The following is a 15,634-nucleotide window of genomic DNA, read 5'->3' on the forward strand; positions in this document are numbered from 1 at the left end:
GCTCTAAGCCACCACTGGGTTACCCTCCACAGAGACAAGCACTGTTATCAGTGTCTTATGTATCATTTAAGAGAGCATATTCTTTTTTCTTTTTAGTTAATTGGTAGCTTTACATTTTATTCTGCACCTTGCTTTGTTCTCCTGACATTTCATTTTGGAAGCTGTTCAATATATGTATGTAGAGAGCTACTTCTACTGCATTCTTTTTAATTAGCTTCATGTTCTAATTGGTACGTTACATGTACCAATACACATAGATGTACCATGATTTACTTAGTCTATACATAAACATTTAAACTATTCCTAACTTTTCCTATTACAAACAGTGTAACACAACATCCTCGTGCACAGATCATTTTGTGTGAGTGTATCTGCAGGATAATTTCTAGAAGAGGAATATTTATGTTAAAAGTATATGCATGTATGTAGACTCTTCTCCATAGAAATTGTACACGCCCAGCAGCAATATGGAAGTGTGCCTATTTCTCCATTCCCTTTCCATCACAATGTATATCAAAAACTTAGTAATCTGATGGAGGGGAACAGCACTCTGTTTCAGTTTGTGTTTTTATCATGAGTAATGTTGAGCATCTTTTTATAAGTTTAAGAATCATTTGTATTTTCTATGAACTGTTTATATATTTTCCTGCTTTTAGAAAATATTATTGATCCTTTTCTTATTGATATGTGAAAACTCTTTTTTAAAATAAGTGTTTTCTCAACACACACTAGTGCATTTTTGGTGTATGTAAGTTCCAGTTGGCTTTTTATCGTACCAAAAATGTTTATTTTTTCCTATTTTTATAGATTAATAATAATTGTACATACTTATGGAGTATGTGTGATATTTTGATACATGCATACAATGTGTAACAATCAAATTGGGATATTTAGGATATCTATTACCTCAAACATTTATCATTTCTTTGCTTTGGGAACATTTCAATTCTTTTAGCAATTTTGAAATAATAAATTATTATTACTATGTCACCTTACTATGCTATCCAACACTAGGACTTATTCCTTCTACGTTTCTGTATATAACCAATCTCTCTTCATCCCTCCCACTGCCTCACACCCTTCTCAGTTTCTGGTAACCATCATTCTACTCTCTATCTCCATGAGATAAACTTTTTTAGCTACCACATGTAAGTAAGAGCGTGCAATATTTTTTCTTTATGTGAATTTATTCCTGGGTTTTCTATTCTATTCCATTGGTCCATGTGCCTGACTTATTTCACTTAACATAACGACCTCCATTTCCATCCATGTTGCTGCAAATGACAGTATATCATTCTTTTTTATGGCTGAGTAGTATTCCATTGTGTATATATATGCCACATTTTCTTTATCCAGTCTTCTGTTGATAGACACTTGGGATGATTGCATATCTTGGTTATTGTGAATAATGCTACAATAAACATGAAAATGTAGGTATCCCTTCGATATACTGATTTCTTTGTTTTGTATCTGCTTTTTTAAAAGTAATTTTTATTTCAATAGTTTTTGGGGTGCAGTTGGTGTTTGGCTACATGGATAGGCTGTTTAGTGGTGATTTCTGAGATTTTGGTGTACCCATCACCCAAGTAGTGTTCACTGTACCCAGTATGAAGTCTTTTATCCCTCATCCCCTTTCCAACCTTCCCTACTGAGTCCCCAAAGTCCAATATATCATTCTTATGCCTTTGCATCCTCATAGCTTAGCTCCCACTTATAAATGAGGACATACAATACTGGTTTTCCATTCCTGAGTTATTTTACTTAGAATAATGGCCTCCAGCTCCATCTAACTTGCTGCAAAGACCTGATTTTGTTCATTTTTATGGCTGAGTAGTATTCCATGGTCTATATCTACCACATTTTCTTTATTTACTTGTTGTTTGATGGGCACTTTGGTTGGTTCCATATCTTTGCAATTGCAAATTGTGCTGCTGTAAAAATGCATATGCATGTGTCTTTTTCCTACAATGACTTCTTTTCCTCTTGGTAGATATTCGGTAGTGGGATTGCTGGATCAAATGGTAGTTCTACTTTTTGTTCTTTAAGGAATCTCCATACTGTTTTCCACAGTGGTTGTACCAGTTTACATTCCCACCAGCAGTTCTAAAAATGTTCCCTTTTCACCACATACACACCAACATTTATTGTTCTTTGAATTTTTAATTATGGCCATTCTTGGAGGAGTAAGGTGGTATCTCATTGTGGTTTTGATTTGCATTTCCCTGATCATTAGTGATGTTGAGCATCTTTTCGTATGTTTGGTGGCTGTTTGTATGTCTTCTTTTGAAAATTGTCTATATGTCCTTTGTGCACTTTTTGATGGGATTTGGTTTTTTTTTTTGATGGTTTGTTTGAGTTCCTTTTAGATTCTGTATATTAGTCCTTTGTCAGATGCATAGTTTGTGAATATTTTCTCCCATTCTGTGGGTTGTCTGTTTGCTCTGCTGATTATTTCTTTTGCTGTGCAGAAGCTTTTTAGTTTAATTGGGTCCCATTTATTTATTTTTGTTTTTGTTACATTTGCTTTTGCAGTCTTATTCATGAAATCTTTGCCTAAGCCAATGTCTAGAATAAGTTTTCCAATGTTATCTTCTAGAATATTTATGGTTTCAGGTCTTAGGTTTAAGTTTTTGATCCATTTGAGGTGATTTTTATATAATGTGAGAAATGAGGATCCAGTTTCATTCTTCTACATGTGACTTGCCAGTTTTCTCAGCACCATTTGTTGAATAGGGTGCCCTTTCCTCAATTTATGTTTTTGTATGCTTTGTTGCGGATCAGCACTTACTTAATATATTTGGCTTTCTTTCTGGGTTCTCTATTCTGTTCCATCGGTCTACATGCCTATTTTTATACCCCTACCCTGCTGTTTTAGTAACTATAGCCTTGAGGATAATTTGAAGTTGGGTAATGTGATGCTTCCAGATTTGTTCTTTTTGCTTATCTTGTGTTAGCTGTGAGGCCCCTTTTTTGGTTCCATGTGAATTTCAGGATTATTTTTTCTAATTCTGTGAAGAATGATGATGGTATTTTGATGGGAATTGCATTGAATCTGTATATTGCTTTGGGCAGTATGGTCGTTTTCACAATATTGGTTCCACCTATCCATGAGCATGGGATGTGTTTTTATTTGTTTGTGTCATCTATGATTTCTTTCATCAGTGTTTTGCAGTTTTCCTTGTAGAGATCTTTTACCTCCTTGGTTGATATACTGATTTCCTTTCCTTTGGATAAACACCCAATAGTGGGATTGCTGGAGTGTATAGTAGTTATATTTTTAGCTTTTTGAGAAACCTCCATGATGTGTTTCATCATGGCTGCACTAAGTTAGATTCCCACCAACAGTATATAAGCGTTCCCTTTTCTTTGCATCCTTGCCAGCATTTGTTATTTTATGTCTTTTTGAAAATAGCCATTCCAACTAGGGTGAGCTATCTTTTATTTGCCTTTCCTTCATGATTAGAGATGCAGAGCATTTTTTCATATACATGTTTTCCACTTGTGTATCTTATTTTAAGAAATGTCTCTTCAGACCCTTTGCCCACTTTTTAATGGGATTATTTGGGCTTTTTTTTTTTTTTTTTAGCTGTTGAGTTGTTTGATTTCCTGTTATGTTCTGGATATTAGTTCCTTGTTGGATAAATAGTCCGCAAATATTTTCTCTCATACTGCAGGTTGTCTCTTCACTCTGTTGATTGTTTTCTTTGTTCTGCAGAAGATGTTTAGTTTACTATGACCCCATTTGTCTATTTTTGTTTTTGTTGCCTGTTTTTGAAGTCTTAGCCATAAAAATCTAATGTCCTGAATTGCTCCTTCTATGTATTCTTCTAGTAGTTTTATACTTTTGGGTCTTATGTTTTAGTATTTAATCTGTTTTGAGTTTATTTTTGTATATGTAGTAGGGGTCTACTCTCATTCTTCGGCATGGATATTCAGTTTTCCCATTTGTTGAAGAACTGAATGCTTTTTCTATGTCTACTGAGATGATTCATATGGTCTTTGTCCCTCATTCTGTTGATGTGATGTATCATATTTATTGTTGGTGTTGAACAATCCTTGCATCCCTGGGATAAATTCCACTTGATTGTGGTGTATTGTCTTTTTAATGTGTTGTTGGATTTGGTTAGCTAGTATTTTGTTGAGAATTTTTGCATCTGTGTTCATCAGGGATATTGGCTTCTAGTTTTCTTTTTATTTTTTAGTGTGTCCTTGTCTTGTTTTGATTTCAGGGTAATTTTGGCCTCATAGAATGAATTAGGAATAATTCCCTCTCTCCAATTTTTTTGAATAGTTTGAGAATAATTTTTGTTAGTTCTTCTTCATGAGTTTAGTAGAATTCAGCAGTAAAGCCATCTGCTCCTGGTCTTTTCTTAACTTGAGACATTTTGTTAATGATTATTACTAATTTTTATTCTGCTCAGGCTTTCTGTTTCTTCCTGGCTTATTCTTGGTAGGTTTTATGTGACCAGGAGTTATCCATTTTCTCTAAGTTTTTCCATTTGTTAAAGTATAGCTGTTTATAATAGTCTCCAGTGATTCTTTGTATTTCTGTGGTACCAGTTGTAATGTCTCCTTTTTTTTTTTGTTTCTGATTTTATTTACTTGAATCTTTTCTTTCTTTTTCTTGGTTACTATAGCTAGCAGTTTGTCAATTTTACTTATATTTTCAAAAACCAAGTTTTCATTTCATCGATCCTTTGTACTTTTTCAAGTCTTGATTTCCTTTAGTTTTGTTCTAATGTTATTACTTCTTTCCTTCTGTTAATATTAGGTTTGATTTGTTCTTGCTTTTCTAGTTCCCTGAAATACATCATTAAGTTGTTTACTTGAAATCTTTCTACTTTTTTGAGGTAAGCATTTATTGCTATAAACTTCCCTCTTGGCACTGCTTTTGCTGTATCCCATAGGTTCTGGTATGTTGTATTCACATCTTCATTTGTTTCCAGAAATATTTTAATTTCCTACTTTATTTCCTCACTGATGCAATAGTCATTCAGGGGCATGTGGTTTAACCTTCATATATTTGTACAGTTTCCAAAGTTCCTCTTGTTACTGATATATAGTTTTAATTCATTGTTGAAATTCCCAACTGATATGGTTTGGCTGTGTCCCCACCCAAATCTCATCTTGAATTCACACGTGTTGTGGGAGGGACTCAGTGGGAGGTAATTGAATCATGGGGGCTTGTCTTTCTCATGCTATTCTCATGATAGTGAATAAGTCTCATGGGATCTTATGGTTTTAAAAACAGGAGTTTCCCTACACAAGCTCTTTGCCTGCTGCCATCCATGTAAGACATGACTTGCTCCTCCTTCCTTTCCACCATTATTATGAGGCCTCCCAGCCCTGTGTAACTGTAAGTCCATTAAACCTCTTTCTTTTGTAAATTTTCCAGTCTTGGGTATATCCTTATCAGCAGCGTGAAAACAGACTAATTACAGTAAATTGGTACCAGGAGTGGGGTGCTGATGAAAAGATACCCCAAAATGTGGAAGCGGCTTTGGGACTGGGTAACATGCAGAGATTGGAACAGTTTAGAGGGCTCAGAAGAAGATAGGAAAGTGTGGGAAAGTGTGGAACTCCCTAGAGACTTGTTGAATAGCCTTGACCAAAATGCTGATAATGATATGGACAATGAAATCCCGACTGAGGTGGTCTTGGATGGAGATGAGGAACTTGTTGGGAACTGAAGCAAAGGTTATGTTTTAGAAAAGAGACTGGTGGCATTTTGCCCCTGCCCGAGAGATCTGTGGAACTTTGAACTTGAAAGAGATGATTTAGGGTATCTAGTAGAAGAAATTTCTAAGCAGCAAAACATTCAAGAAGTGACTTCAGTGCTGTTAAAGGCATTCAGTTTTAAAAGGGAAACAGAGCATAAAAGTTTGGAAATTTTGCAGCCTGACAATGCAATAGAAAAGATAATCTCATTTTCTGAGGAGAAATTCAAGCTGGCTGTAGAAATTTACATAAATAATGAGGATCCTAATGTTAATCCCCAAAACAATGGAGAAAATGACTCCAGGGCAGGTCAGAAGTCTTCATGGCAGCCCCTCCCATCACAGGACCAGAGGCCTAGGAGGAAAAGATGTTTTTTTTGGCCAGGCCCAGGTCCCTCTGCTCTGTGCAGCCTAGGGACTTGGTACCCTGCATTTCAGCAGCTCCAGCCATGGCTAAAAGGGGCCAAGGTACAGCTTGGGCTGTTGCTTCGCAGGGTGAAAGCCCCAAGCCTTGGCATCTTCCACATAGTGTTGAGTCTGTAGGTACACAGAAGTCAAGAACTGAGGTTCGGGGACCTCTTCCTAGATTTCAGAGGATGTATGGAAATGCCTGGCTGCACAGGCAGAAGTTTGCTACAGGGGTGAGGCTGTCATAGAGAACTTCTGCCACGGCAGTGCGGAAAAAAATGTGGGGTTGGAACCCAACACAGAAACCCTACTTCAGCATCGTCTAGTTTAGCTGTGAGAAGAGGACCACCATCCTCCAGACTGATAGATCCACTGATAGCTTGCACCATGCACCTGGAAAAGCTGCAGACACTCGATGCCAGCCCATGAAAGCAGCCAGGAGGGGGACTATACCCTGCAAAGCCACAGAGGCAGAGCTGCCCAAGGCCATGGGAGCCCACTTCTTACATCAGTATGACCTGGATGTGAGACATGGAGTCAAAGGGCACCATTTTGGAATGCCCTGCTGGATTTCGGACTTGCATGGGGCCTGCAGCTTCTTTGTTTTGGCCAATGTCTCCCATTTGGAATGACTGTATTTACCCAATGCTTGTACCCCCATTGTATCTAGGAAGTAACTAACTTGCTTTTGATTTTACAGGCTCATAGGTGAAAAGGACTTGCCTTCACTAAGATGAAACTTTGGACTACGGAATTTTGGGTAAATGCTGAAATGAGTTAAGATTTTGGGGGACTGTTGGGAAGGCATGATTTGTTTTGAAATATGAGGACATGAGATTTGGGAGGGGCCAGGGCAGAATGATATGGTTTGGCTGTGTTCCCCACCCAAATCTCATGTTGAATTCTCATGTGTTGTCGGGGGGACCCAGTGGGAGGTAATTGAATCATGAGAGTGGATTTTTCTTGTGCTATTCTTGTGATAGTAAGTCTCACTTACTCACTCGTGATAGTGAGTAAGATCTGATGGTTTTAAAAAGAGAAGTTTCCCTATACAAGCTCTCTCTCTTGGCCTGCTGCCATCCACGTAAAACGTGACTTGCTTCTCCTTGCCTTCTGCCATGATGGTGAGGCCTCCCAGCCATGTGGAACTGTAAGGCCATTAAGCATCTTTCTTTTGTAAGTTGCCTAGTCTTGGGTATGTCTTTATCAGCAGCATGAAAATGGGCTAATACACCAACTATTGTTGTACTGGAGTCTGTCTCTCCCTTTATATCTGATAATATTTGTTTTATATATCTAGGTGCTCTGCTGTTGGGTGCATGTATGTTTGGAATTGTTATATTCTCTTTCTGAATTGATCCCTTCATCATTATATAATGACTTTCTTTGTCTCTTTTTACAGGTTTTAACTTAAAGTCTGTTTTATCTGATATAACTATCACTATTCCTGCTTGCTTTTGGTTTCATTTGCATGGAATATATTTTTCCATCCCTTTACTTTCATTCTATATGTGTCCTTACAGATGAGATGAGTTTCTTGGAGACAGCATAAAATTGGGTCATGCTTTTTATCCATTCAGCTTGATTATATCTTTTAAGTGAAGACTTTAATCTGTTTACATTCAAGGTTATTATTGATAAATGAGGAAATATTCCTGTCACTTTGTAATATGATTTTTGGTTGTTTTATATATCATTTGTCTCTTTCTTCCTTCTTTTTTATTTTTTATCATTGTGGTTTAGTGGTTTTCTTTAGCGGTAATGTTTCACTTCTTTGTCTTTCTCATTTGTGTATCTTACTTTTATACTTTCATGTGTTTTTATGATGGTAGAGATTATCCATTTGCTTTCAGATGTAGGATTCCGTTAAGTATTTCCTGCAGGGCTGATCTAGTGGTGATGAATTCCCTGTTTTTGATTGTCTGGGAAATACTTTATTTCTTTCATTTCTGAAGGACAGATTTGCTAGGTATGGTATTCTTAGATGGCAGGGTTTTTTCTTTTGGCACTTTGAATATATCATTCCATTCTCTTCTGGACTGTAATTTTTTGCTGAGAAATTTACTGTTAGTCCTAATCAGACTTGTATATGATAATCCCCTTGTATATGACTTGGCACTTTTTCTGTTTTTAGAATTCTCTCTTTGTCTTTGGCTTTTGGCAGTTTGCTTATAATGTAATTTAGAGAAGACCTTTTTGGATTATGTCTATTTGTGAGTTTTTGTGCTTCTTGTACCTGGATGCCTAAATCTCTTGCAAGATTTGGGAAGTTTTTAAGTATTATTCTGTTAAACAGGTTTTCTATGTTGTTACCTATCTCTTGCCCTTCTGGAACTGCCAGAATTAGAATTTTTTTCTTTTTATGGTGTCCCATATATTATCTAGGCTTCCTTCATTCTTTTAAATCCATTTTTTCTATTTTTTTCTTTTCTCTTTTGTCTGACTGAGTTATTAAAAAAAAAACCTGTCTTCATGTTTAGCAGTTCTTTTCTCTGCTTGGTGTACTCTATTGTAGAAGCTCTTGATTGTATTTTTTATTTCATTTATTGAATTCATCAGTTCCAGGCCTTTGGTTTTGTTCTCTTTGGATATCTGTCTCTGGTATTTATCATTCAGCTCATGAATTATTTTTGATTTCTCTGTATTATTTATCTGTGTTCTCTTGTATCTCACTGTGTTTCTGTAATATTATTCTCTGGAATTCTTTTTTAGGCATTTTATAAATTTCCTTTACTTTGGGATCTCTTACTGGATAATTATTGTGTTTCTTTTGAAGTGTCATGTTTCTTTGCTTTTTGTGTTTTTTGTATCCTTACATTGATTTCAGTGCATCTGACATAACAATTGCTTCTGATTTTATGCATTGGCTTTCATGGAGAAAGACTTTTTCCTGTAGATAATCTATAGTGTTGGTTGGGTAAAGTGCTTTGGTTTTGATTCTGGTTGGGCACGGTAGTATAGTCTGCATGATTTCTTTGGCTGTAATTAGCATCAGTGTTTTCTCTGAGTTCCTCAGTGGCTTAGACTGCAGTTGTTAATGGATGTTGTGGTGAGGCTTTGCTGGAGATGGGCATGCCATGCAGGCTGGTCCTTGGGTACCAGTGGTGTTGGTGAGGCATGCCTGTCCTCAAGTCCCTGATGGTGGATGCAGGTGTTAGCTGTGGCAGGTACGGTGAGGACTGATCCTTAGACCCCCACACAGTATGCTCGGGTGCAAGCAATCATGGTGGTGGGTGGGATCGGCTTGTCTTTAGGCCCCAGATGATGTACTTGGGTGCCATCAGTGGTGGCAGCGGATAGGGTGGCCCTGTCTTCAGGCCCCTGGATGGAACATGTGGGTGCCAGTGGCAGCAAGAGGGATGGGTTGATTTCCAGGTTCTTGGATTATGTGCACAGATACCAGCAGCAGGGAAAGTGAGCCTGTCCTCAGGCCCCCTGATAGTGTGGGGAGGTACCAGCAACAGCAGGTGGAGCAGATTGATTTAAGAGTTAGCTCAGTGTTGGCCAGATGTGGTGGCTCACGCCTGTCTCCCAGCACTTTGGGAGGCTGAGGTGGGTGTATCACAAGGTCTGGAGTTCGAGACCAGCCTGGTCAACATGGTAAAACCCCATCTCTACTAAAAAAAAAAATACAAAAATTAGCCAGGCATGGTGGCGCTTGCCTGTAGTCCTAGCTACTTGGGAGGCTGAGGCAGGAGAATCACTTGAACCCGGGAGGTGGAGGTTGCAGTGAGCTGAGCTCATGCCACTGCATTCCAGCCTGGGGTGATAGAGTGAAACTCCATCTCAAAAACAAACAAACAACAAAAAAACAAAAAACAAAAAACAGAGTTAGCTCAGTGTTTTATGATTTATAAATATTTTCTTAATTTTCTAGGCATTTGTGTTTTGATTTTTTGTTATGAAATACTTTTTATTTCTATTTTTATTAGTCAAATTTCTCAATTTTAATGGGTTCTGAGTTTTTTGACAGAATTAGAAAATCTTTATTGCTCTGAGATCTTTTTTATAAACCATCTCATTTTTTAATGGTACTTTAAGGGTTCTTATGTTTAAATCTTTAATCTGTCTCAGATTTATTTTGGTGTAAGGTGTGTTATATATATCTAGCTTAATTTTTCTTCAATTAGTTATCAAGGTTTTTTTGTTTTTATATCACTTTTTGAAGTTCATTTTTTCCCATGGGATTCAAATATACTTATCACATTAAAATTTTCTAACTATATTTGTGTCTATTTCTGGGTTCTCTGTTCTGTTTCATTGATCTATTTTTCTGTTTACAAACCAGCAACTCACCATTTTAAATAATAGCTTTACAATAGGTTTTTATATCTTGCATTGCTAATCCCGATCATTTGCGTTCTTTTTCAGAATGTTTCTTGTTATTCTTATTTTTCCTGTGAACTTCAGAATCAAATCAATTTCTTTTGTTTCAAATAGTGTTAATTGTGTGTGTGTGAATATGTGTGAACATATTAAATTTATAGAATAAGTCAGGTAGAACTGACATCTTTAACATTTAGAGTTTTCTTATCCATCAATATCCCTCACTTTTCCATTTATTTAATTCTTGTGGGTCCATCAGTAACATTAAAAGTTTTATTCACATATTTCTTGTTATACATTTTTCTAGTTACTCTATAATTTTGGTTGCTACTTTTAATGCAATCTATTCTTACTTTGGATCTCCTATTTGCGTTGTTCGTATGTATGAAAAGTAGTGGTGTCACAATATTATTTTTGTATTCATTCACTTAACTGAATTCTGTCATTATTTATAGTTTTCCAGTTGATTCTCTTGTGCTGTCCAGGTAAATAATCATATAGTTTGCAAATAATGATATTTTAGTTTTATCTCTTAAAATTTTACCTGCATTTTACTGTCTAGTTATGTTATTCAGGACCTCCAAAAAATTAATGGTGGTCATAGTAGACACTCTTGTCTTCAACTTATTGTTAATAAGAATACTAATAGAGTTTTCATTAAGCATGACATGCTGGCTTTTGAGATGCAACAGAGATATTTTGTCATATTAAGAGAGGAAACCCTCTTTTCTTAGTATAGTACATGATAAAGATTTTTGTCAAAAATAACGTTGAATTTTATCAAAAGCCTTTTCATAATTTATTGAGATGGTATTTTAGTTTTCTCTTTTTATTATTAACATGGTAAATTATATTAATAGATTTATTGTTATACATTATTCTTTTATTTGGGGCATAAGCACCACTTAGTAATGGTATATTATACTTTAATGTGATCCTGGATTCTATTTGCAAATACTCACTTAGGGTCTTTTTTCATGATATTCACAAGTGAGTTTAGGCTATATTTTTATTTTTTTCTGTGCTTTTTATTGTGGATTTATATGTTATAAATATACATTTGAAGATTTTCTTTTGTTTTTCCTATGCTCTACAACACTTTGAATGGCATTAAAGTTAGGTGTTTCTTAAAAATTTGTCAGTATTCCGCTAGTGAAACCAACTATGTGTTGAACTATTTTGTTGGGAGTAAATTGACAATTTGTCCTCCTTTTAAAACAGATAGTGATATGTTAGATTTTCAAATTTATCTGGGGTGTGATTTCTTAGAAAAGCATCTTAATTCTCAAATTTACTCACACTGAATTGATCAAACTGGTGTTATAGGAGTCTTTTAATTTTTTTCGTTTCTGGGATCTTCCTCATTGTTTCTTGTTCTTTGTATTTGTATTTTCTATCCTTATAATTAAAAATGTTTTGGCAAGTTAAAGGTTTTGTTTCGTGTTATTTCTCCTCCTCCACCCATGAAACATCTGTTGGGTTTACTTATTCTTTCACATTCCATTTTTCTTTTCTTTTCTTTTCTTTTCTTTCTTTTCTCTTCTCTTCTCTTCTTTTCTTTTTTTCTTTTTCTTTTTCTTTTTTTGAGACAGAGTCTTGCTTTGTCACCCAGGCTGGAGTGCAATGGTGCGATCTTAGCTCATCGCAACCTCCGCCTCATAGATTAAAGTGATTCTCCTGCCTCAGTCTCCTGAGTAGCTGGGATTACAGATGCACACCACCACTCCTGGCTAATTTTTGTATTTTTAGTAGAGATGGGGTTTCTCCATATTGACCAGGCTGGTCTCGAACTTCGCCTCATGATCTGCCTGCCTCGGCCTCCCAAAGTGCTGGGATTACAGGTGTGAGCCACTGCACCTGGCCACATGCCATTTTTCTAATTCATTATTTCACTTTTTATGTTTATTAATTTCTTTTTTTCTATTTTCCTGTTTTTCATTTTATTCTAACTTCTTGAGTGCTTATATTATCTCTTTCATTCTTTCTTGTTTATTAATATTTCAGCTATATCACCTAGATAATTGTATATTGTTCTTTCTTCGATTGTTATTTCCCAGATATCCTATAATTTCAGTTTTGATTTTATATTTGATGCAAAACTTAACAGAATTTAAAAATATCCTGATAGTAGATTATTTTCATTTTCTGGGTTTGTTATTTTTAAGTTTTATTACATTATGAGCACAGATGTATACATTGTTTCTCCTTTTTGAAAACTGTCGAAGTTTTTTTTTTGTTTGCAAATGGTCAGTTTTGTGAATGTTCCATGGAAACTTGGAAAGAAGGTGTAGTCTCTGTTTTTAGAGTACTGTATATCACTTAATTTTATTTAGGTTTTCTATATTCTGAAAAAAATTTTTTTTTGCTTATTCTGTCATGTCCTGAGAGAAAAGAAAGTTTCCTATTGCTGAGATTTTATTTTCTAATTTAAGACTTCTGTTTTCTGTAGGTTTTTCTTTATTGATATTGCTTCTGTATTACTGGGTAATTAGATAGTCATAACATTTAATCTACATTTTGTATTGTGCCCTTTAGCATTACAAGGTGTTTATCTTTTTTCATTGAACATATACTATGCTGCATTAAAACCCATCTGATATTAATACCATGAACGTTATTTTCTTTTTACTTGCTCTTGCCTGTTGTAATCTTTGCCTTTCCTTTTATTTTCAACCCTTCTTGGTTACTTATTTATTTGTTGTATTCTTGTGTGCAGCAGATATTTGGATTTTGCTTTGAGGCCCACCTCATTTTTCTTTTAATGAGTATGTTTAGGCCATGTGTAGTTGTAGAAATAAGTGCTTACTTTTAATTCTGTCATTATATCTTATCACACTTTGTTCACAGTATGGACTATTTCTGCTTTGTGGGGCGTGTGTGTATTTTCTGATTTGGAAGATTTGTAATTTTATGCTACCAGTTACTTTATAATTATATCTTTATGTGACTCTCTATTTCCTATTATTAGCATAGATGAACTTGGCAATTTCCATTTTCTTCCTTCTACTCCTACTGCAAAATTGACGGTACTATATTTCTTCATGTATGCCTCTTTATATTTCAATGTACTGTAATTCTGTTGCTTGACTTACCAGTTTTAAATGATCTCTTTTGATTGCTAGTATATCAATTAGAATATTTTCATTGATAAATAACTGAAAAGCCATCTAGTGGTTGCTTAATCAATTAAGACAATTGCTACCTTAATAATAATGTTAATAAGTCCAGAAGTAGGATAGTTCTAGTATCTCAACAATGTTTTTAGAATCCAGTTTTTCCATATTTTTCTTGACCATTCTCAGCATGTAGGCTCTTAACCTCATTGTTGTTTCTTCTTGGTTACATTTATAGGCATGAATTTATCCTATAGCAGCGTAAGAGACAGAGAAAAATGCTGTTTATCTTCTCAAATTTCTTCATAAGAACTGAGAAACAAATGTCTGCTCATGACTCATTGGACAGAATTGAATCACATGTTCATGCTAAAACCAGCCAATGTTAAGAGAAATAGATTTCCCAAGACTAGCTTATGCTAATCACAAATCATTCTGTGGAGCTGAGGAGAACCTCCTAGTTCTACAATACAGAAGCAGAAAAGGATAAATTTGTGTAGGTCTCCAGTGGTGTCTGCTACCTCTGTCTCTATAAAATGAAGAAATCAGCAGAAATATACTGCCACTAATTTTCTTGCCCCCTTGCTGTGTCAAGTTTTGTTAATTACACATTGTTACATGTCAGGGCTTCTAACCTATTCATTCTATCCTGTAACCATAATGTATTTGTTTTGGTCTTCGTTATAGAGAATTCAGTACAACTATTAGTCATTTTGCCAGAGATTTATCATGCATTTCTTGATTGACTGAAGTTAATGCACTAGCAATTTCTTCCAGAAATGGAAAAAGGGAAGAAGGGAACCAAATTCTGTGGATTATTGCATGTTAAAAAAAGTTTGTCAGCAGTCATTGTACTTCAGCAACAGTTCGATTAGATATAAAATTTTTTCTTATTTCCTTGAGGACTTTTCTCTAGATGGGAAAAAATTATGTATTGAAACCTGTTCCTTCCATTGTTTTGATTACACTTTTTGGGGACACTAGTTGTACATATGCTTGATTTCCATTTTCTCTCTCTTCCTGGCCTTTTGGCTAAGATCAAGTGTAATTGATTTCCATTTTCTGTATATATCCTTTTTTCTATAATCATTAAAAAATTTTACTTTTGCTGTAATCCTTTTTAACTTGGTTATTTACATTTTATTCTGATCACTTTTTAAATTTGCGTCCTTCATAATTCTTACTTTGTTTTCAGCAGCATTTACTCTGTTTGGATTGTCTCCAATATGACCTTCATTTCTCTGATGGTTTTATTTTTCTCTCCTGTTTATGAACTCTGCCAGTCCAAGTATCATCTCCTTGTATTGCCTTGCCTTATTTTACTTGGGCTCTTGTATACTTAGTTTGCATTTTTAATTTATAGAGATATGTGCTTATTTTTTTGTTTATATCATTATATTTGGTCACAATTTTTATCTGTTCTGTGGCAATATTTTTTGGATGCCACTTTCCTCTGTTCCCTATTTTCTCCTTTTGTGCTCTTATGCAAGTTATTCCTTTTAAAAAATAATCATCTGTAACTGAGGCACATTTTTTCTGGATCAGCTACCTGTAAAAGGTTTGTGTGAGAGGGGCACCCCATTGTGTTCTAGGCTAATAACAATTGTCCTTATGATTTAGTGAGTATTTTTTTAAATTTAGCTTTTACTCTCTTCCCCATTGCCTTGCCTTCAGACAGATTTCTGAAAATATGGCTTATACATGTGATTTGTTATTCAGTCTCAGTTACTTGCTTTCTTTAGTGCCAAGTTGTGTCCAGGAAATATATTGCCAAGTTATGCAACTACTATCATTATTCCTAACAAGGGATTGTTAGTTTTTCTGTTAGGATGTGATGCTTACTTTGGAAGATTGTTTTCTGCTGTAGCCATATGTAGTTTCTTTTGACATCTTCTTGCAACTCCGTTTGAGCTGTGATACAAAGTTTACATGCCCAGTGCAGGGAAAATGATGTGTGTCTGCCGCTTTTGAGTGCTATGATTGTTCACTTCTTTAGATTCTCATAGTCTGTCCTGATAATTGCAGGAATTAGAAAAGGCTGGCCTAGAGTCCTTTCCTCACCTATGACTT

At 35.3% G+C, this 15,634-nt stretch overlaps 1 protein-coding gene across 5 annotated transcripts in view; it reads left to right on the forward strand.

Moving 5' to 3' along the window:
* Positions 1 to 15,634, forward strand: part of CPQ (carboxypeptidase Q) — a 619,593-nt gene that overhangs the window by 30,174 nt on the left and 573,785 nt on the right. For 4 of the 5 annotated variants that reach the window (XR_008536792.2, XM_054656909.2, XM_054656910.2 and 1 more), the window contains exon 2: positions 6,826 to 6,885. The exons of the other annotated variant lie outside the window; for it this stretch is intronic. Coding sequence is in view for 3 of the 4 variants with exons in the window: in XM_054656909.2 (XP_054512884.2) it covers positions 6,859 to 6,885 (27 nt within the window). In the remaining variant the exon portion in view is untranslated. The remainder of the gene's footprint in view (positions 1 to 6,825; positions 6,886 to 15,634) is intronic. 5 annotated transcript variants of the gene reach the window in all.

This window comes from Pan troglodytes, chromosome 7, assembly GCF_028858775.2.
Source record: "Pan troglodytes isolate AG18354 chromosome 7, NHGRI_mPanTro3-v2.0_pri, whole genome shotgun sequence".
Lineage (NCBI taxonomy): Eukaryota > Metazoa > Chordata > Mammalia > Primates > Hominidae > Pan > Pan troglodytes.